At 37.3% G+C, this 24,282-nt stretch overlaps 1 protein-coding gene across 3 annotated transcripts in view; it reads right to left on the reverse strand.

Moving 5' to 3' along the window:
• The window catches only part of DHX40 (DEAH-box helicase 40), a 42,321-nt gene extending 34,376 nt beyond the window's left edge, over positions 1-7,945 (reverse strand). The window contains exons 1-7 of one of the 3 annotated variants that reach the window (XM_057715465.1): positions 7,844-7,945; positions 6,779-6,946; positions 5,341-5,486; positions 2,721-2,840; positions 2,294-2,521; positions 2,013-2,079; positions 907-1,038 (exon numbers count right to left, since the gene is read on the reverse strand). In XM_057715465.1, coding sequence (XP_057571448.1) covers positions 907-1,038; positions 2,013-2,079; positions 2,294-2,521; positions 2,721-2,840; positions 5,341-5,486; positions 6,779-6,946; positions 7,844-7,895 — 913 coding nt within the window. In that variant the 5' untranslated portion in view covers positions 7,896-7,945. Of the gene's footprint in view, positions 1-906; positions 1,039-2,012; positions 2,080-2,293; positions 2,522-2,720; positions 2,841-5,340; positions 5,487-6,778; positions 6,947-7,783 lie in introns of all 3 variants that reach the window. The other 2 variants (XM_057715464.1, XM_057715466.1) reach the window with 2 other exon arrangements.
• Positions 7,946-24,282: the final 16,337 nt, after the last annotated feature.

Raw genomic sequence — 24,282 nt, forward strand, 5'->3', positions numbered from 1 at the left:
AAATATCTAATAATGACCCTACGAATTCCCCTGAAGATGAAAAATCTAAAATAGTTCTCAATGTTGAGAGCAAGGGCCCAATATCATCACAAAAGGGACTTCCAAAATAGCATGTGGTGTATGGTTATTTACCAACACTTACAGTCTTGAACTTTTTTTTAATATAAGGATAAGAACCACCTACTCAACACAACAAAACTACACGTAAAATATAAAAACATTTAAATGCTTTTTGCATTACATTAAATGCTAATCCCAATCAAATTCCAAATAGGAGGCTATAGGTTAACTTTCCTTTCGTTTTACAAGTCATATTTCATAATAAAATAGTTTTATGAAACAAATTCTAAACCTCATTCATCACCAACACTTATTACGAACAAATAGGATAAGAGTTTGCATTTGCTCTTTGAACTTAAAAAAGAACAACATCATACTTGAAAAGCAGACTAATGTGTATAGCTACATAAAAAGAAAACAATCTACTGGTTTGTTTCAGATATATGTGGATATATAAGATTTCCAGAAATTCTGTGGCAGTGGCAAATTAGATTTGACTTACGGTACTACAATCAAGGAATTATAGCCCTAATTTCAAAAAATTACCAACAATATTCTTCTCAGAGAGGGCATAGGCCACTCAACAATAGTAAGGGGGATAGATGTACACGGTCTTGAAAAACTGAATGTGAAAAGACTTCAAGAAAAAAAAAATCACTTGTCTCAAAGGGATGCTGGTTGGTTCTCCTAATGCTGTTTCTTGATCTGGGTGTTGGTTACAACGGTGAGCTCACTTTGTGAAATCCATTGGCCTAAACACTTATCATGTGCACACTGTTCTGAAAACGTGATTATTCAATAAAAAGTTTTTTAAAAATCAAATTTTCTGTTCCAGTGAGGAATTACCTGTTGTCATAGATCCATAACATGGCAATATTAACAAGCCATCTAGAGTGGTATCTTGGACATCATAATCATAATCAACAGACTCTGCCATCTGAAAAAGTAACTCACAACTTTTTTCGATTTCAAACTGACCTGAAATGGGTTGAGAAAATAATGTCAGCCACTGAACAACAAAATTAATTCAAGAATGAAAAAAAAAAAATCCTTCTAGATTAGTAATAGTTTTCCATAATAGTTATTTTTAAATCTCTCATTTGATCTAAGGTAGATGAACACATAAGTTGTACCCAATCTCAACAACAATAAAATTAAAAACAGACAAAACACCAGTTTCCAAGGAATTTAAATCTCTAAAGGAATAAATATGTTTATAATCAGCAAGCCTTTCATCTTGCTAATATGGTATTTGAGGAAGACTCAGTAATGTTAATCATTACCATAGGGTAGGCTAGTCCAGGAGATATTGCATTTTGGTGTGTTTCAAAATACTTAAGTGCCTCAAAAAGGCTAAGAGATTGTTACAATGTCTCACTTCTGACATCAGTATAACAAAGTGTAGGAGGTGAGCCATGAAATGACTCATATCTGTTAGTAGGATGCTGCTACTTGAAGAATCACACTAGTCTAAGATTTAACTATCCTATTTTTTGACCTCCAAAAAAGCCTCGATTATGAGACATGGATTCCACACCTTATGTACTGCTACCACACAGTACCATCCCACCACTCAAAGAAGAAAGGAGCTAGTAGGATGTCTTTTGAAATAATAAAATTAATCATTCAGATCCAGGACTGTTTAGTGTGGTTAACAGCCCTATATAAGATAGAGTAATAAAAATACTAATATATTACCATTTAGTATCTTTCTACTAAAAGGTCAGTGTATTTTATGTATGTTTACTAATAAGACTCATGGGTTTAGAGCAGTGTAGTATTATCTCATATATCTTATAATAGATATAATATCTAAAACTACTCAGATAATAATAAAAGGCTAGGATAACATGAGTAGAGCCTAGATTTTCCAACAAAGGTAACACTTTATCATGGTGCCACATTCCCTCCTACAAATAGTAAAATTTTTAAATTTGGTACTGAATGCTCACCAGTCAGAAAAACCAAGATGTCTCCAGCCATTTCATTCAAATGGATATCCATGGTCACTTTCACAATCTAAAGCAAGAAACATAAGCTTAATATGCTAGTGGAAACACAGTCCCCACCTCCCAACCCCTCCCCTAATTCCATGGAAAAATTAAACTTGTTTCTCAAAAGTCCTAGGACCTATGAGGGCTGCTATTAAAGTAACAGAGAACAAATGAATTACCAAACTACTCGATCAACTGGAATCATATAGAAAAGATATAAAAAGGATGCCAAGTAATACCGCTTGAATATATGCTGTATTTTCTCTATCTCGTGGACCAATCAAATTGCAGAATTTTTCTCGGACTGGATAAAGCCTTCCAGGAATATCAAATATTGGACAATTTCCAAAGAATGCAGAGAGCTTGGCTAATTCCATAGTTGCTGACATCACTACGACCTTTAAATGCTCCTTCCTGTTAGGAGACTTCTCCTGAAATAGCTTCTTCAATAAGCCAAATAAGATGTCCTGAAAGAAGAGTAAATTTCTAGTAAGTCACAAGCGTACATAATGACCACTTTATTTTAAATATTTTGCTCTTCTAACCAAAGGATTCCCATTGGAACAGATTAAAATGTAAATAAGAGAAGGCAATTCACTACATAGTACAAAGCTACCCAAAAAAAGTAAACTGTCCAATAAATAACCAATACAGTAAAATACTCACTGTAGTTAAAGTTCTCTCATGGGCTTCATCCAAAATAATAACACTGAACTTGGTAAGATTTGGATCTCCCAGAATATGTTTCAGTAAACATCCATCAGTCATGTATTTGATTGCTGTTTCCTAATGTTCAAACAGCAGAGTATATTAATATATACATAAAAATAAAATCACAGAAATTCACCCCTGCTTTGCAAACTAAATTTCCCCCCTCAAATGTACAGATATTAAGTGAAACAAACTAATCTGACGAAATAAAAGAGTACATAAAATAGTCTAATAACATATCTAATAACATGGATGGTAAATTATGAAACTTGTGATCTACACAGAGAAAGGTATAAGGAACTAAGGTGAATGTTCTGGGATAATGCAACAAAAGTGACCAATAAGGAAATATAATGAAATCAACGGAAAGTGATTAAGATAATGCAATGACTTTAGGTGAGCAAATTGCGGGAAACGATAATGAAACAGGATTCATCTCTCTCTCTCAGCTGCTATTTTACAGGACACAGGAGAAAAAGTAGGTGCACCAGCCCTCTCACTCTCTTCTTCCCTGACCATTTTCCTATTACAAAAATAGGGTCAGTCAATGAGAATTAAAACAAGGTGAGACTATGGAAAACAGTACGGAGGTTCCTTAAAAAACTAAAAATAGAGCTACCATATGACCCAGCAATCCCACTACTGGGCATATACCCAGAAAAAACCATAATTCAAAAAGATACATGTACCACAATGTTCACTGCAGCATTATTTACAATAGCCAAGACATGGAAGTAACCTAAATGTCCATCAACAGAGAAATGGATAAAGAAGATGTGGTACATATATACAATGGAATATTACTCAGCCATAAAAAGGAATGGGGAGGGGGTTGGAGAGGAATGAATTGGAAGATTGGGATTGCCATATACACATTACTAATAAGAAAAAAATATCAAATTGTACACTTTAAATACATGCAGTTTATTGTATGTCAACTGTATCTCAATAGCACAAATAAAATTTAAGCTATTTAAAAAAAAAAGGAATGAAATTGAGCTATTTGTAGTGAAGTGCATGGACCCAGGGTCTGTCATACAGAGTCAAGTAAATCAGGAGAAAAACAAATACCATATGCTAACGCATATGTATGGAGTCTAGACAAATGGTACTGATGAACCTAGTGGCGGGGCAGGAATAGAAACGCAGACATAGAGAACGGACTTGAGGACCCCAGGGGTGGGATGTACTGAAGGAGTAGCATCGACATATACACACTACCAAATGTAAAATAGATGGCTAGTGGGAATCTACTACAGAGCACAGGAGATGAGCTTGATGCTTTGTGGAGACCTAAAGGGGTGGGATAGGGAGGTTGGGAAGGATGCTCAAGAGGGAGGGCATATGGAGATATACGTATACATATAACTGATTCACTTTGTTGTAGAGCAGAAACTAACACAATACTATAAAGCAATTATACTCCAATAAAGATTTAAAAAACACAAAACAAGGGCTTCCTAGGTGGCGCAGTGGTTAAGAATCTGCCTGCCAGTGCAGAGGACACGGGTTCGATCCCTGCTCCAGGAAGATCCCACATGCCGCAGAGCAACTAAGCTCGTGCACCCAAAAAAAAAAGAAAAACAAAACAAAACAAAACAAAACAAAAAAACAAGGTGAGGATAAGGTCCAGAGGAGGAGTTAAGAGCAATGATATCCATAAAACAAGGCAAGAAAAAAAGAAAGAAAAATCCCCAGCAGTGACCACTAGGAGGGCAAAGACAGTATTGTGGGGGGTTATCCTGTGCCACTACTGATGGCTGTTCCTATTAGAGACCATATGCAAATAAGAGATTGTCTTGTATCTGGTACAGGATTAAGAAATCCTGAGGGAATGCAAATTGTAGCTATGAACCACTGCCATGAATATAGAAGATGCTCAATAAATACTTGCTCAATGACTTTGTTAGTTGTTAGTTTTCCATTGACTTCAAGAATACAACCATACAATATGGATGAACATTGAAAACATTAGCTAAATGAAATAAGCCAGCCACAAAGGACAAAATATTGTATGATTCCACTTGTACAGGGTTCTTAGATTATGGAAATGCATAGAGACATAAAGCAGAATAGAAATTACCAGGGACTGGGGGCGAGGAGATGGGAATGTGGAGTTACTATTTAATAGATACAGAGTTTTTGTTTGGGATGGTGAAAACATTCTAAAACTAGATAGTTTCTAAAACACTATGAGTGTACTTAAGGCCACTGAATTCTTCACCTAAAAATGGTTTAAAAATAATAAAAATGGTAAGTTTATTTTATGTATATTTTATTACAAAAAAATTTTTTTAAAGAATACAAATGTAAGTTACATGTTAAGGATCCTTACAGCTAAAATACATAAGAGAGTTCTAAGAAAAATCAACATAACTGTCACATAACTGAGAAGGGAGAAAATAGGATGAATTAGATACCCTAGGAATAGAGCATTAACAATGGGCAACACAAATTAATTCTAATCTGAGGCTTTGTTTCTTTAAAACATAAATGGAATTTTGAAGTCAAAATCTTTCATCATTTTCTCACTCCTATAAATTTACAGTATTAAATACAAAGAAAACTTTTGTACCTTAGAGCTGCAATCATCAAAACGAACTTGGTATCCTACTTTGGATCCCAAAGAGCATTTCATCTCTTCAGCAACCCTCTGAGCAACAGATATGGCAGCTACTTTTCGTGGCTGAGTCACACCAATCACACCATGCTGTGAAAATCCTACCAAAACCAGAGGTAAAAAAACACAAAAATGTTAACAATTGCTTCCCATTAGAGCTAAATTGTTTCTGGTCAATCAGTACAAACTGTTCAAGTGTTTCTGAGAGAAAACTCTGCAAATTAACAACACACTGTATTACATTTGCAGCATGGAAATTTAAGTATTAATCTAAAATAAGAATACATATTAATAGCCATTCTAAATGTACATATTTTAATTAGTTTTTCTTTCAATTTCAGTCTAAAGATTTACTCTAAAGAATAAACCAAGAATTTTTAACCCCTAGGAATCCTTAAAATTCCACACACTTCCTAAAATAGATTTATCTTTGCCACAGAAGTTTAAATATACCACTTTTCATAGATCGTACAGGCATATTTTACTATTTTAATATCTTTGAAAGGGAGATGCATCTTATAACTGATGGCGTTTTTTCTTTATTAATAGTATGTAAAATAGTGGTATGTCTTTTTTTATTAATTAATTAATTATTTTTTTTATTGGCTGCATTAGATCTTCGTTGCTGGGCACGGGCTTTCTCCAGTTACGGTGCACAGGATTCTCATTGTGGTGGCTTCTCTTATTGTGGAGCACGGGCTCTGGGCGCACGGACTTAGTTCCTCCACAGCATGTGGGGTCTTCCCAGACCAGGGATCGAACCCGTGTCCCCTGCATTGGCAGGTGGATTCTTAACCACTGCACCACCAGGGAAGTCCCATAGTGGTATGTCTTAACAGATGGCATCTTAGATTTGATGCATTTAGAGTTATTACACACTAAGAAATTTTTATAATATCCAACATAATTTTTCTCTACACCAATCTTATGATACAAAGTTTTACCATATTAAAGGGAAAGACACTGTAAGGGTAACTGGTTAAGTGGCTTGGTATTAGAAGAGTTAAGGAATAAACAGTTACCTGATAACACTCTGGAGATAGAACCAAGAAATACTAATGTCAGCAACAGATATCAATATGCCCCTTCCCTCTGAAAATAATTTCAGTATCCAATGGTCAACAGTCTACTGCACGATAACCTTATTCTACAGCACAGAATCAACATCTACCTATAATTCTATTTGGAACTATTATGGTAATTGAAAATGTGATTCCAACTAATTCCTAAATCTGAAATAAGACCGTAAAAAAGCAAGGAAGATGTAGGGACAGTGTGCCAAGAGAAGAATTGGGACTGTAAAATAAAGGGCATTTGTGTCATACAGGAGTCCTATTAGCTTTCAAGAGGATATTTTTAAAGTACTCCCAAGATTTTCCCAAAATAAAATTACCTGCTTCATATAGATATCTTGGGAGTTGAGTTGTTTTACCACTTCCTGTATTTCCAGTAACAATAAGGAACGAATTGTCCCTCACAGCTTGAATGAGCTTTTTTCTTTGTTTTTGAATAGGAAAAGTTGGAGTAGTTCCTCCCTCCTGTGATGTGCATCCTTTCTCTTCTGTAATGACAGGGGGAAAAACTGTGCAATTAAAAAGCCTGTAAAGATATCTCTGACTTAAGTTCCCAAAACTGAAAAGAGAATGACAGTAGAATTTCAGGGCCGGAAAGAATCAACCCATGACTTCTCAGTTAAATCACCTACATCCAATATGCAAGCGAGAGTTTAAAAACCCATAGCAACTTTTCAGTGAAATCAACTTGAGCATTTGCTAACGCTTGACTCAAAGCAGCTGACAAGGTAAGCCTAGCACAAGGCAATGTATTTGCAAGCATACCTATACAGAAGCACAAAACCCAATTTTATTAAACAATAGACCAAAAACTGGAACACAGCAGAAAAACTCCCAGCTGAATTAAAAGCCACCTGTGTTTGCTTCCGATTCATGGTTCAAGTTAGGTCCCTGTTCAGAGTGACTGATATCCCAGAAGGCCAAGTGGTGGGTAACCATGGAAACTGGCTCCTGGAAACTGGCTCCCTTCATACCGTACCCAAAGGCAGGCTGGCGGCCCGACGAAGGGGCGGAGGGGGGTGGGGGGAGGAATGGATGGGTAGAGAACAAAGGCTTTATGAGCCTATTTAAGAGCAGAACGCCTCTCGGCGTCGGGGTTCACTTTTGTGTCCCCCAACAGGGTTTTCACCCAACTTGGGTCTGGGACCGCCCCCCTCTAGACCAAAGTGCTCAGTGGACGCAAAGTTCGCCTCGGGCTTGGAGAGCGACAAGAACGCTTCGGCATCCACCCTACTCTTCTCTGCCTGCCTAAGGCGGACTTTTATCCCCCCAAAACCCCCATGCCATAACTCCCGCTGGCCTCCGTTGGGTCCCGCGGACCGCACCTCTATCCACGAGGAGAACTGCCGAAGGCCGCTCTTCCTGGAGGTCTCTTGAGCGCTCACCTTCCTCCTGCCGCCTTGGCGCCCTGCCCGCGACGGCGGGAAACCGGGACATAGACGTGGCCCGGAGCTGAGGTGAGCACGTCCACCGATCTGAGGAGATGGGAGGGGAAAGGCGAAGACGCGCCCTGATGACGTCAAGGTGTTTACTTCCGCGCGTGCGACTCGAGCGAGGGGAGGAGGAGCTGTTCGATGACGTGGCGAGAGGCGGTGGGAGAGCTTCCTAACCCGCTCGACCCGGCCCAGAGCAGAGGGCCCACCCCCCGAGTGTTTCCCGCCATCCGCCAGGCGTGCGCCGCGGCTCCGTCGGCGAAGCCTGCCGAGAAGTCCGGAAGGGCCCCCTCCTGTTTCTCCTCTTGTGCGCAGAAGGGCCAGGCGACACCTTTTTCTGTCAGTGGTCCCTGCAAGCCTATCCTACCTTCACACACCTAACGTAACGTGACCCTTTGCCAGGAGCTGGAACCATCCTAGAGCTCGGCGTTCTGCGACATTCTCCCCTCGCTCATCCTGAAATGACCTGTTCAAGGCACACAGCTCATGAGTTGCACAGCTGAACTTCTAGTTCCGTAGTGTCCAAAACTTAGGTCCCCCACGCTGTTCATTTCCTTCATAGGACCCTGCATTTTATTTCCATGTTTATTTTCTTCCCCTTTCCCCCAACTAGACGCAAGAGCTGCCACTTTAGAAAATCATGGTACACGCAGCCCAGCAAAGTGATTCAAAGTGGGTCGTCAATATTTTTTGAATTCGCTGGTGGTTGAATGAATGATTGATTTCCAGAGGAGTTAAGCTCACTTTTAATGGTTGTGGATTCTTTGGAAACCACAAGAACTGAAAAGTTGAACAGATGTGCAAAAATCAGGGTGAGGTGACTTTTTCAGAAAAGGTACTTTGGGATGCAGGTCTTTCTGTGATAGGAACTTACAGTTTTGTAAGTAGCGTCAATCATAGCAAAATCCATGCAGGAAGATTGTTTCTTGGACTTTTCAACCATTCCTGCTATTAGAATTAACCAACACTTACTGCCCAAAAATACAACTCAAGTTGTCACTTTACATTAACTAAAGGTCAAAAGATGTCATTGGCCCCCAAGATTTTCTGTGCTTATTAAAAATATATGTATACCAACTCCTTTTAAATGGGACTGATTAACATCGCCTAAAATGGAAATTTATCCGATTTTGAGAGCAACTTTCTAACAACTTTATATCTCCAAACTTGGGAGCTACAGGAATAATTCTAATAGGACATCTCAGATTTCTCTCATCCATTGAACGACTCTCCCAACACCCTGCATGCTGTTAGAAATTCAAAATATTACAACTCAGAAAAACCACAAAAAAGCAAAAATACATTTGTAGTATAGGCAAGGTATTGGTGAGTACAGGGTATGGTATTTCAGTGACATAATGGTCACTTTCTAAGAAAGTGAGCAGAATCATTTCAGACCAAGAATAGTTACCATTTATTGAGCACTTAGCAGTCAAACATGGAATATAAATTTTTTCACTTATTCTTCACAAAAATCCATACAGGTAGGTTATGATCACTAATTTTCATATATGGAAATCAAGGCGCACATATTTGTCCAAGACAACAAAATAAAGAGGTAATAGGACTAGATTTCAAAGCCACACTGATAACCACTATAATGTAATGGGAGATGGAATTATCTAAATCTTGGTGGCTAATATATTTTCTTCCAATGTTTGTAAATCAACTAGTATAGAATGACTCCATTCTTGTATGAGAACCACATTGTGAGAGTATCCAGAATAAAACCTGCAAGCAAAGAATAAAGAAAAGTAAAAATGAAAAACTCAAATGTTGTTTAACCTTGTTGATTTTAAAACCAAGGGCATTTAAAACATGTTACCATTAATAACCATGTGCTCAGGGCTATTTCATATTGAAAGATCAACAATTATTTCCTGGTCGGTGAGTTTACAAATTGCAATGGCAAACAAGATACAAATATAGAATGAAAATAGAAAATACATGGGTTTAATCTGAGAAGAAAAGTTGGTGTTGCCAACAACATTGAATCTATTTCCTGTTATCTTTGGATCACAAGAAAAACCTGAAGGAAATGATGTTGGAAGAAGTGTGAGAAGTATGACTTGCACCCTGCTGGCATTGCTTCATAAGCAGTCTTTCAAAATGTTCTTGAATCCAAGCAATCTACTTCTGAGCATCCAAAAGACAGGAAAGAGGCTCAATATTAGATTTACGAAACTAGAATAGAATTTTTTAAATCCTCTTCAAGGAAGAAAGGAGAGTATAGAACCACTGTTATAATTTAACTGGGGCAGGGCTTCCCTGGTGGTGCAGTTGTTAAGAATCCGCAAGGGACTCAGGTTTGATCCCTGGGCTGGGAAGATCCCACATGCCACAGAGCAACTAAGCCCGTATGCCACAACTACTGAGCCTGTGCTCTAGAGCCAGTGAGCCACAACTACTGAGCTCACATGCTGCAGCTACTGAAGCTTGTGCGCCTAGAGCCTGTGCGCCTAGAGGCTGTGCTCCACAACAAGAGAAGCCACCGCAATGAGAAGCCCGCACACCACAATGAAGAGTAGCCCCCACTCGCCACAACTAGAGAGAGCCCATGCGCAGCGATGAAGACCCAACACAGCCAAAATAAATAAATAATAAAATAAATCTAAAAAGAAATAATTTAGCTGGGGCAGAAAGGGAAGTTATCAAAGATATTAACACAATGAAATACAGAAAGTCAAAAACACCAGACAAATGGCAGTATGTAGAAAGCTAATCACAACAGGAAGTCAAGAAAGAGAGTGAGCAATGGTGTCAAAGTACATGGATTTTTTTTAATCCATGAATTTGACCAAAACAATAGTTGTTTGGTAAAGAGAAGCAGATAGGAGCCAGATTATAAGTGAGTGGGAAGAGAATTAGAGAGCAAACTGAAAAGGTACTTAATGTGTTTGGAGATGTCCGGTTAGAATCAACTGAGGTAAATGAAAGGAGAGAAGAGCATAGTCAGAAAAAGATTCCGCTGCTACAGTGTATGTGTGATGATTCATGGTTTATGGAATCATTGGGGTATAATTAGAAGGTGTGTTTAGGAGATGTGAAACACAGAGGTACTGATGAGGGAGAGAAAGCAAGGTCACATTTTGAGAATGGATACAGGACTGGAAGAGAGAGAATATACTTTTAGTCAAAGTAGGTATAATGGATCTGCATTTGTCACAGACTTGTATCCCAAAATGTGGATCTGATTGTTCCTCTCTATTTCCCTCCTTTATTTCTGTCTTGTAAACCAAAGACCTTTCTTCCATCCCAGCCTTCACCAGAGCAGAAACAAAGATCCAAGGACACTGCTAACCTAAAGACCAAGGTCAGAGCCTTGTGTGCATGCTTGGTTATTGCCTCTCTCAGATAAGACTGAGCCTAGAGGGAGAAGAGAGCAGGGCAGAGAGAAGGGAGAATGCAAGGAGAAAGGAAGAACTGATCAAAGGAGTAAGGAGCCCTCAAAGTAGGCAAGAGAAAGAGGGTCTTTCATTAGAAAGTTCTAGTGGCAGGCATTTAAGAAGATAAGCCATCTGAAGTGTGGATCATTCCTCCTTTAAAAATAAATAAAAAACCAAAATTGTGACCAGTTAGTTACTTAGCTGTCCTGGATATATGTAGGCCTGGAAAGAGAGAGGGGAGTTGTACAATCTGGAGGGAATGGAAGCATGAAGAAGAACCTAACTCCCTAACCAGAGTTAGACAGAAACAATAGGGAATTTTCCTGTAAGTGAGGTAGCGGACACCATGCTACTTTTACATAGTCTATTAACATGCCTTCAGGATGTTAGCAATTTAGGCATTTGGAGGAAAATAGATGGCCATACCATAGAACTTACAGAAGAACTTGCCTTTCAGTTGAAAAATAAAAAACAACATCATCCTACTTTCTTCTCTTTCTTTTTTTTTTTGGTGTCCAGATATTAAGGTTTGAGTAAGTAGCACAAGGCTGCTTATCAAGCAGTCATTAATCATTCATCAATAATATTATTTAATTGAGAGGTTAATAAAAATTGAGACACTTTTAGTCATTGTCAGTGAAAATTGATGCTTTACACATAACCGTGAATGAATGTGTGGCATTCCCATTATTCTATCAGTAAAATAGGAACTCTTTCAAATAAAAGCTCAATGAGTATTCTAACTTCCTATTCATTCATTCATTCATGTGTTCATTCAGTAAATATTAGAATATACAACTATATTACTCACTCTTCTTAATAGCCATACAGAGGCATAAAAATATACATAAGAGATTATCATTACCTTCAAGTACTCAAAGAGCTAAATATTTAAAGGAGGGAAAACTAGTGTGATCAGAAAAGGCTTTTTGGAGTTAATGGCATTTGAACTGAGCTTTGAAAATTGGAGAGATTTCAGCAAATGTCAGAGGAAGATTCTGGATAGAGGAAATCTCACAGAGACACTAATAGGGTGACCAAGATATTATTAATTAGGGATGGTTGAGAAATCTGCAGAAGTAATGTTCTATCTCTGGTGACGGTCTCTGTAAATCTTTCACTTGCCTGAAGGTGGCAAGCTGGGTTTATGTGAGAAAGTTCAGCATCAACATTATTTTAAGGAAAAATGAAACAGTACTATTTCTCTAGGAAAAAAAAAAAAACCTTTCATTGACATTTAACCTATAAAATCAAAAAGTGAAAAAGATTGAAATTACTAACATAAGTAAACATTTAAATACTGTATATATTTAATATTACTTATTTCAAAGCACATAGATTTTGTATTGCAAGTATTTTACATTTTAATTTTTTAATTTTTATTGCCCTTATTGACTTCTCAGTTATAATACAATTTTTTTTGTAGGAGAAAGAAAGGAACTTATACTTTTAAGTATGACCATTAAAATCAGTGATAGAGCCTGTGTATAAGTCTTTGGGGGTGTGGTAAGGTTTATTGAGGCATAATTTCCAAGTGGTAAAAAGCATCACTTTTAGTCTATAGTTGTATGCATTTTATGAATTTTGACAAGTGCATATGGTATATAACCACCAATATAATAAAGGTATAAAACAGTTACATTATTCCAACAAATTCCCTTGTGTTCCTCTGTGGTCAGTTACTTCCTTCACCTCTAAGTGACTGCCCTGTCTCTATAGTTTTGCCTCTTCCAAAATGTTATATGAATGGAATCATACAATATGTACTCTTTTCTGGTCTGGCTTTTTTCACTCAGCATAATTACTTTGAGATTCAGCTATAGTTAAATATAGTTGTAGTGTGTATTAATAATGTAATTCTCTTTATTACTGAGTAGTATTCCTCTGGATGGATGTACCACATTTGTTTATCAATTCATTAAGTCAGGGACATTTATGTTGTTTCCAGTTTTTGGTGATTTTGCATAAAGTCACTATAAGCATTCACATACAGGTTTTTGAGTGACCTTATGTTTTCATTTCTCTTGAGTAAATACCTAGGAGTGGAATTGCTGAGTTGAATGATACATGCATGTTTACGAGAAACCGCCAAACTGTTTTTCCAAAGTGGCTGGTCCATTTTGTGCTTCTACAGCCAGGTATGAGAATTCCAGTTGCTATGCATTCTTTCTAGGACTTGATATTATCAGTTTGTCTGTTTGTTTGTTTGTTTTACCCATTCTAATAAGTAGTAATGGTATGTCATTGTAGTTGTAATTTTCATATCCCTATGACAATGATGTTGAACTCTTTTTACGTATTTATTTGTAGTCTTCATATCTTTTTTGGTGAAATGTCTGCTCAAATCTTTTGCCCACTTATATGTGGAGGGAGAGATTACTTATTTTATTATTAAGTTTTGAGTGTTTCCTTACGGATTCTGGATTCAAGTCCTTTATCAAATATGTGCTTTGCAAATATTTTGACCTAGTCTATGGCCTGTCTTTTAATTTTCTTAATTGGGTCTTTCAAAGAGAAGTTTTTAATTTTGATGAAGCCCAATTTATCAATGTTTTTTCTTTTGATTCTTTTTTGTTGTGGTACCTAAGAAATCTTCACCTAATCCAAGGTCACAAAGATTTTCTCATATGTTTTCTTCTAGAATTTTTATAGTTTTAGGTTTTATAGTTAGGTTTGGAATCCATTTTGAGTATGATGCAAGGTATGGGTCAAGGTTTTTTTCTTCATATAGATGTCCAATTGTTCAAACGTAATTTCTTCACTGGAGAAAAATATAGCAGAAGCAGAGACTTACACTTTTATTTTATCTATTTATTTTTATTGAAGTATAGTTGATTTACAATGTTGTGTTAATTTCTGCTGTATAGCTAAGTGACTCCGTTATACACACAAACATTCTTTTTTATATTCTTTTCCATTATGTTGTATCCCAGGATATTGTATATAGTTCCCTGTGCTATACAGTAGGACCTTGTTGTTTATCCATGCTATATGCAATAGTTTGTATCTACTAACCCCAAACTCCCAGACCATCTCTCCCCCCAGCCTCCCTCTATTCTCTACATTTGCAGGTCTTTTGCTGTTTCATAAATAGGTTCATTTGTGGCATATTTTTCGATTGGGTTGTTTGTTTTTTTGTTGTTGAGTTGTATGAGCTGTTTGTATATTTTGGAAATTAAGCCCTTGTTGGTCCCATCATTTGCAAATATATTCTCCCATTCTGTAGGTTGTCTTTTCATTTTGTTTATGGTTTCTTTTGCTGTGGAAAAGCTTGTAAGTTTGATTAGGTTCCATTTGTTTATTTTTATTTTTATTTCTATTGCCTTGGGAGACTGACCTAAGAAAACATTGGTATGATTTATGTCAGAGAATGTTTTGCCTATGGTCTCTTCTAGTTTTTTTGGTGTCATGTCTTATGTTTAAGTCTTTAAGCCATTTTGAGTTTATTTTTGTGCATGGTATGAGGGTGTGTTCTAATTCATTTACATGTGGCTGTTCAACTTTCCCAACACCACTTGCTGAAGAGACTTGTCTTTTTCCCATTTTATATTCTTGCCTCCTTTGTCAAAGATTAATTGACTGTAGATGTATGGGTTTATTTGGGGGTTCTCTATTCTGTTCCATTGATCCATATGTCTGTTTCTGTGCTAATACCATACTGTTTTGATTACTGTAACTTTGTAGTATTGTCTGCAGTCTGGGAGGCTTATGCCTCCTGCTTTGTTCTTTTTCCTCAGGATTGCTTTGGCAGAGACTTACACTTTTAAATTATACAGTTAAAATTGGTGGTAAGTCCTATTTGAGAGTTTTTTCAACTTTTTATTTTTCAGTTTTTTCACTTTATTTTCCAATTATTACATCCTATTTTAAAAGGCCATTTGAGTCTTCATTTTTCTATCCCTCATTTCATTCCATTTAGCAGTATCAGGACTTTGAGGTATTTTCAAATGATACTATCTCTGCACTATCTAGAATTACAGACTTTTAAACTGTAGAGAGTGCCAGCCCCCCTTTTAGAGATGAGAAAACTGAGACCTTGAGATCTCCATTGATTTGCCCATGGTCATACAGCTAGACAGAAGCAGCACAAAGTCCAGGGGTGGTACAGCTTTCCAAATCTCTTGCCATTGCTCTTTCTGCCAGCTGTTTTTGGCCTCCTTAATGAATGTGCACTAACTTTATTCCTGTTTATTAAATACAGATATTTGCTGAAACACTAGGCTTTTATCTAAAACTTTATTTCCAGTGCTTTTTAAATCTACTACATGAGATTTGACTAAGCAGAATTAAAACCAGTTCTTACAAAATACCCCTAAGCTTTACCCAATGCCACTGACTTTACAAATCTCATCACAAAGAAAATACACATGAAGGAAATGTATAATCTAGACAAAAAAAAATCTAATTTAGTGATCTAGGGAGATTTTAGTTGATAGTTCCAAGACTTTGCACACATGCATAATTTTTACTTTAAATTAACTATGTCTCTTTTCATTTAATTATAAATTAGAGAGAAAATTCATATTTTTGACTACCTGGGACTTCCAGCAACCTGGTGGATTACATCTGAATGGTCCAATCTTGCCTTATGAACAAAAACATACATGTGCTTGATAAAATATAAGAAAGAGAAAAGTCCATAGATGCCAGAAACAAATAGGGAATGCAAATCTACAGGAAAACTAAAAACTGTTCTGTGAGGACAGTCTCCTGTGAGGACATTTTCAGGGTACAAGGAATTCCCACAAACATTCCCTACTGAAGATGAGCTTACAACAGAAAATTACACAGCACATGAAAAAACACACCAAAAAACAGAACCATAATGAAACAAGAGAACATTACAAAAACAAACAGGTAGGTTTATAAAAATAATAAAATAAAACATTAAAAAATTAAAAATGTATTTTTTGAAATAAAAAAATCCATGGACAGTTTTAACAAATCAAGAGAAAATTATAAAGCAGAAGACAGAGCTTAGGAAATCTCCCAGAATGCAGCACATAGCTATGAAGAGGTGGAAAATATAAAAGAGAAATTAAGAGATATGGAGACTAGAATGAGAAGACCCTATACGTATTGAAAAGGAGTTCCAGAGTGATAGAATAAGCAAAATAGGAAAAAAGCAGTATTTGAGTAGATAATCACTGAGCCCCAAACAAGAAAAAATAAAAATCATATATACCTAAACAAAGTGAAATGTAGAACACAACAGAAAAGAGAAAATCTTAAAAGTAACAAGAAAAAAAGCATTTCCTACAAGGAGCAATAATACATTATCAACAGTTTTCTCATCAATAAAAATAGAGAAAAGACAATCAAATGATAAGTATCACCACATTGTTAAGGGAAAATAATCAAGAAGTCTATACTCAAAGTATCATTTGAAAGTGAGACTGAAGTTATTTTCAGACAAATACTAAAATAGTTTAATAGTAATAAATTGTTGCTTAGAATATGCTCAAGTATGTACTTCAAGATGAAGGAAATTGAAGTCAGGAAAAAGCATTGGCTGTAAGTACTAATTGTGGACAGAAAAGTTAGTAAAAAGTACTGATAAATCTAAATTAATATTGAGTGTTAAAAAGCAATATAGATACTTATTTCTAAGTTGAGAGGGTTTTTGAAAAGGTGAAACCAAACCACTATAATAACATGAATGATGGGAGGATTGCAGCTTCTAAGATTGTATATTTTTTGAAAGAGGCTGATGATATCTTAGTCTTGGTTAAGTGTGCATGTTATAAATTTAAAGGTAAACGCTGAATGAATAAAAAGAAAGTATATATTGTTATATAAAGGTAAAACATAAGCAAAGTTAAGTTCTTGTGAGTTATACTATTATGAAAAAAAAAAATACTTGATAACAATGAACTTCTCACCAAAAAAGAAAGAATCCAAGGGAAAAGAAAATGTTAAAAGCTTATATATAATTACAGTGAAGAAAAAATAGATTTCAAAATGTGTAAGCCTATAAGAAAATAGCATAGTTTGTTTTCTGCTATTTTTCTGTATTACATAGATTTATGTAAATAAATCTGAAACTCCACCTGTTTACCAGAGAAAATCCCTTTTATTCTCATTATAAATTAAGGTTAATATTTTTTAATGTGTAATGTCCAAATCAGTAGAAGTGGGGGAAAAAATAACTCAGTAACTTAAAAGAAGGTGGGAAAGTATAGAGAAGGAAGTAAAGTAAAAGCATGATAAACAGAAAACACAAAATAAAATAGAAGAAATAAATTCTAATATATTAGTAAAGTTGCAAAAGTGTACTTACAGCATGATACCATTTAAATACAATTTTAAACAAAAAAATTATAACATTGTTTATGGATACATACCTATGTAGTAAAATTTTAAAAAACATGGGTTACACACTAATTTCTGGACACTGCTTACCTGTGGTAAGTAGGAAAGAGGAGGAGATGATGGGATGGTTGCTGCAACTGTATTTTTAATTTTTATTTCTTTTAAAAGATTCGGAAACAAATATGGCAACATGTTAAGATTTGCTTTTGGGACTTCCTTGGTGGCGCACTGGTTAAGAATCTGTCTGCGAATGTAGGGCATGCAGGTTTGAGCCCTAGTCCAGGAAGATCTCACAAGCCAAGGAGCAGCTAAGCCCGTGCGCCACAACCACTGAGCCCATGTGCCACAACTACAAAAGCCATGCTCTGCCATAAGAGAAGCGACCTCAATGAGAAGCCCGAGCACTGCAGTGAAGAGAAGCCTCCCGCTCACCGCAACTAGAGAAAGCCCACAAGCAGCAACAAAGACCCAATGCAGCCAAAAATAAATAAATAAATAAATAAATAAATAAATTTTTAAAAAAAGATTTGCTGTTAAGGGACTTACTTGGCGGTCCAGTGGTCTAAGACTCCATGCTTCCACTGCAAGGGGTATGGGTTCAATCCCTGCTTGGGGAACTAAGATCCCACATCCTGTGCAGCGTGGCCTGAAAACAAAACAAAACAAAACAAACAAAGATTTGCTATTCAGTACACAGATGTTTATAATGTTATTTCCTATACTTTTCTATGTATCTGAAATATTAACTCTACGTTAAAAACTCTCAAAACATCTCAGAAATATCTCAATAAATAAACCTATTTGTGCAAATCAATAAATATTTATAGGGCTTCCCTGGTGGTGCAGTGGTTAAGAATCTGCCTGCCAATGTAGAGGACATGGGTTCAATCCCTGCCCCAGGAAGATACCACATGCCAAGGAGCAACTAAGCCTGTGCACAACTACCGAACCTACTCTCTAGAGCCCTCGAGCCACAGTTACTGAAACCTGCGCACCTAGTGCCTGTGCTCCGAAACAAGAGAAGCCACTGCAATGAGAAGACTCACACTGCAACAAAGAGTAGCCCCTGCTCTCTGCAACTACAGAAAGCCCACGCGCAGCCACAAAGACCCAATGCAGCCAATAAATAAAAAATAATAAAATAAATAAATAAATAAAAAATTTAAAAAATTCAGTGTTTATAAACATCTTCTTACTGGTTATGAGGACATTGAAGGAGACTGCAAAGTTGTCTTTTCCACATCAGTTGTAAACACAGCTTATAGGAGAGACAATTTACCACATCACGTGTCTTCCTGGTTAGATAACCTGGTTAGAGATGTTTGATCCTCTACCAGAGAGAAGTTGAAGGTGGAATATCCTTGAGATCCAAGACTGTATTTATGTACATATTATGATGCATCCAAAACACTCCCCTCACCAAGGTTCAGTAGTTCAAAGGAAGGAAAGAAATAGAAGCATATAAAAGGTATATACTTCCTATGGGAGCTTTGATGCTTCCATGTTTTTGTTTTACAGAGAAGAGAGGAAAGGGCCAAAGAAAAAAGAAATGGCATTAAAGTCCTCCAAATAAGAGCTGGAATGCACTCCTCCTTACAGTAACCTATCTCACACTTCAAATAGAAATTTTTTGAAAGTCATTTTGAAATTCTGTTTTCATAAAAGGCCTAAATAATGAGTAGCCTAAAGTATGAAGTCATAAATTTCTTTATTCTCTCTTTGGTGGTCAAAATTTTTGAACACTATTGCATATATAATTAGGGAGCATTTGCCATGCGCCATAAAAAAGAAATTGGAGGACTTCCCTGGTGGCACAGTGGTTAAGAATCTGCCTGCCAATGCAATGGACACGGGTTCGATCCCTAGGCCAGGAAGATTCCACATGCCACAGAGCAACAAAGCCCTTGAGCCACAACTACTGGGCCTGCGCTCTAGAGCCCTCAAGCCACAGCTATTGAGCCCACGTGCCACAACTACTGAAGCTCACGCGCCTGAAGCCCTGCTCCACAACAAGAGAACCCACCACAATGAAAAGCCTGGGCACCGCAGCAAAGAGTAGCTCCCGCTCGCCGCAACTAGAGGAAGCCCGCGAACAGCATTGAAAACCCAATGCAGCCAATAACTGAATAAATAAATAAGAAATTGGAACAATATTTGGGAAAAAATAAATATTTTGTAAGCCCCCAGTTCCCAATTGTCTTGCAGGGGTAGACAACTTACCCTGTTAGGATCACTCCTGTCTGCCATTAAGATGGGGCCATCCGGTGCCCACCTGTTTCTAGTGAAGCAGGAGGATATAGAGAAATCCTGTTCAGGGAGGGATAGGGAGTGAAGGGTGAATGGTGGCCCTGAAAGGGGGAAAGAGGAGTTAGACCCCTGTGTCTTGAGTGCGCTTCTCCAGGGCAACTTTCTAGAGAAGGAGGATATATTAGCTAGAATGAGGAGAAAGCCGAAAATAAAAGGGCTCACGCCCTGCTTCTGTTTGACTCAGTGCAACACTGGATACAGTGGTTGTACAGCAGCGACACAGAGAAGTGGGTGGATGGATCAGCTTGAAGCATTTGTCCTGGCTCCTGTGTGACCTGCAGGGGATCCTGGTGAGAGAGCAAGGAAAGGAGGATGAATCTTGTGCAACCAAGAGGCCACAGTGTATAGAGCAAATGGCCTGTCAGACCCGGTGATGATACCAGCACACTGCCCAAAGGCCAGGTAAGACCTGCCACATCTGAAAGGGGCCTTCAGTGGCCACCAGTCCACGGAGATGCTGTTCTGCCATGGGGACAAATTTGCATCCTGAGACCGCAGAGAGATCTGAGGCCTCTCCTCTCCTTGCCACACCATGAGGTCACAAATCCTTCTATACACCTAGACACTAATTTAAAGAGAAGCAAGGTTAAGGGGAAAGAAATGTGAAAGATTTTTGCACATACCCAAAAGAAAACGTATTATTCACAAGTGACTATTATTTAAACTGGAAAGAAAAAGTTACATTGAATTGACAAGCTTAAAGTTTGGGGGCTTTTTTCCTCTTAGTGTGGAAGTTTGCAAGGAAAATTAGGTCCATCAAAGAAAATAAAGAACAACATTTTCTTTGCATATTGAAATTATAGTATGGATAAATTTTTGACCCCACTGTACCCATCTTTAAAGGATTATTTTTCCAGATTGTCTTTTTCTCCTGTTCTTAGTATGTTTCCTCTATTCGTGTTTATTAATGCTTCTGAAATTAACTGTAGTCCCCATTGTATTGGCCAAGGAGGCTCTAAATGCAAATACCAGCTTTGCCTGTTCTGGAATTGGCAAGTATAAAGCAGGAAGCAAGAGGCAGTAAGGTTAAGGATAGACCCAGTTCTTTATAATCACAAGAAAATGCCCACCCAGCCATTCTGCCCTTCTTTTTAATTTGATCCTTTCCTCTGGTCTAAATGCACTTATAATTAGAACCATAGAAATCCACATGCACTGCGACTACCGTTCCTCACCACTGTGACCATCCCCCTGGGTAACACAAAACATTTAATAGGCGAGTCCCTGCATCTAATAACAAAGGAAAACCACATGGCAAATCACAATCATGATTTTGTGTCTTTCTGTATTGATGAAAGAAAAACCTGATCCTGCATAATAATCGCTTTGTTATTCATGGAATTTAACCGGCATTTCCTCATGAATTTTAATGTGCCATCCATTTTCTCACTGCTTATCCCCACAATTCTTTGTGAGCCTTTGCAGAACATTATTCTCTTATCTCTTTCTTTTTTTCAATGATGTAATTATTCTATCTAAACCAAAAGACTTTAGGATGTTGCTTTTTTTTTTTTTTTTTTTTTTTTAACTGTATTGGTCAGAGAGCTGGTCTAGGTTGACATTAAATATCCTGAAAAGATCCAGTTGTGCACTTAACGATATCTGCACTTTTTTCCAATATGTATGTTACTTAATTTTAAAAACTGCTTACTTTTTAATAATTATCTGGATCATCATGCAGTCGTAAATTTGTGCCTTTTTAAAGAAATCCTATTTAGTGGCATTCATGAAGGTACCTGTCCTCGTTCAGTGTCCTAAAAAGTAAGGGAATAATTTGCAATACTTTTTCTTCCTGTTCCTGTTTAGAAGGCATAAAACATATTGAAATTCAGTCCCATATTATTTGTAGACAAGTATTCTCAAAACTGCATGAAACTAGACTAGGTTCTAAGCTACTTAAGAACACAAACTGTCTTGCTTATCTTTGTATTCTATGAAGTATCTAGCTCAAGGACTTCCAAATAGAAAGACTTCATAAATATTTTCTTGATAAATAAAGTGTCTTTGGTGGAAAACAAATTGGTGGTTGCCAGGTCTGGGGGTGGAAGGATAGAACTTCCTGCAAAGGAGGTGTAAGGGACCTTTTTACAGTGATATTAATATTCTACATTTTGATTGTGGGGGTGATTACACAACCGTATGCATTTGTCAAAGGCTGCAGACTGGAAATTGACTAATTTTACTGCATATAAATTATACCTCAATAAAGCTGGTTAAAGAAAGGATCTTGTGAGAATATCATGGTTTCATTATAGGAAATAACTAATAACAAATGCTGTTAACAAAAAACCAGCACATTCTTTAGATGATCAAATAATCTGGTCTAGATCAACCTTGAAAATTCCTTATTTCTCAGTTACCAATAACTGAGTATTAAATACTACCATGTGTCTGGTCCTATACTAGATGATTTATATTCTTTTTAAATTCTTGCACCAAAAAACTCTATGAAGCAAGAATTATTATTTCTATTTGCTATGCACTGAGGCTCAGAGAGGTTAGGTAAACTGGCCCAAGACCACATATTTAATTTTTTTTTTAATCAGGGCAGGGCTTCTCTGATGGTGCAGTGGTTAAGAATCCACCAGCCAATGCAGGGGACATGGGTTTGAGCCCTGGGCTGGGAAGATGCCACTTGCCTCAGAGCAACTGAGCCTATGCTCTAGAACCTGTGAGCCACAACTACTGAACCCACATGCCACAACTACTGAAGCCCACATGCCTAGAGCCCATGCTCTGTAACAAGAGAAGCCACTGCAGTGAGAAGCCTGTGCACCACAACGAAGAGTAGCCCCTGCTCTCCGCAACTAGAGAAAGCCCGCGTGCAGCAACATAGACCCAACACAGCCAAAAATAAATAATAAAATAAATCTTTAAAAAATTAAGGAAATATAAAATAAAATCAGGGCATGCATAAATATAGTTTCAAGGAGCCTAAACCAAACACTTATTTGTGATTTAGGAATTTCAAGAAGTTGGATGATTTAGCCCCCAATAGTATGTATGGTAATAAAAATGAAAATTTAAATTCAACAAATAAGTACTTGCTGACTCTGTGATAAGCACCATGCTAGGTATTTCAGGGAGTGTAATGCTGAAACTATATAGACTTTGCTTTCAAAGCATATGCCATTTTACATGGATATGAGATGCATAAATAAATAGCAATATTGGGGCTAGAATAGATCAGAAACCATCTTGCCGTGTAGTATCTTCGACTTCTAATAAGCCAATTAATTTAAAAAATAACTAGAGACCAAGAGGAATTTAGGAGAGGTTCAGGCTTAGATGATTTTGAAATTAAAAAGGAAAGGCAGAAACGTTTCTCCTTCCCTTAATCTGTGTATTTATTCTCGGTTCAAAGCTAATGTAACAAATAGCTCATGAGTGTGGAGAGGTGGGTGCTAGTCCTTGGACCTTCCCGTGGATCCCCCTCTGGCTTCATGAAAGTCTCTGCTTAGGTTTTCTTCACAGAGAGGCCTTCCCTGACCATGCTACCTAACAGAGTATTTCGTCACTCTCTAGCCATCCGCTGCTCTTTATTTTTCCTCATGTCATTTATTACCATCTGGCATTACAGCTGACAAATATATGAAATATTTCTTATTTGTCTATCATTTGTCTCCTCCAGTAGTATTTAAGCTCCTTGAAGAAGAAGGGTCCATATGTCTTGTTTGCTACTGTATCTCCAGCACCTAGATTAGTGCTTTACACTCTTTGTTAAGTGAATGAATAGATTTTAGACAGGTTTTTCTGACTATAATTACTCATCTCCATGTCTTTCAGTCTTCATCACCAATTTTTTACTTCATGGTTATTTGACTTTTGCTAGATAGTAATATTTTAACTATTTTGAAGTCGAAACATACTTTCTTTGCCGTAAGGCACATAAGAGAAGGATTTGAACACTAAGATACATCTATGGTTTAGCATAATCTTTTTGAAACTGAATTGTGACAATTCCCCCCTCTTTTTTATGCCCTTGCCTGGGTTTTCTAGAAAACAAAGCCTGAGACAAAGCTTGGTGAACTCATTTTTACTGTGCATAGGGTGAGTGGAGAGGGAAGATGAATGCAATTCCAGGGAAGGAAGAGTAAGGAGGAAAGGGTCGTAGCTTCTCAAAGAGACACAACTAGTTGCTTGGTTACATGGGACTCTGGAGAAGATGTATGGGTCTCAGAACCATCTGTTGAAGGACAGGAAAAAGGGGCAGACCATTAATCTCCCATGCATTTCTGAGTTACCTGCTTCTCTAAGAGACCCCTGAGGAAGCTAGAGCCTGCCTGGGTCCAGTCAGGTGGAACTAGGTTCCTGAAACTGCTGTTGCAACCCACCCCTCACCCTCAGGAGTCTGCCTTGTCCCATTCCCATGGTTATAAAACCCTG

This window comes from Hippopotamus amphibius, chromosome 17 (genome assembly GCF_030028045.1).
Source record: "Hippopotamus amphibius kiboko isolate mHipAmp2 chromosome 17, mHipAmp2.hap2, whole genome shotgun sequence".
NCBI lineage: Eukaryota > Metazoa > Chordata > Mammalia > Artiodactyla > Hippopotamidae > Hippopotamus > Hippopotamus amphibius.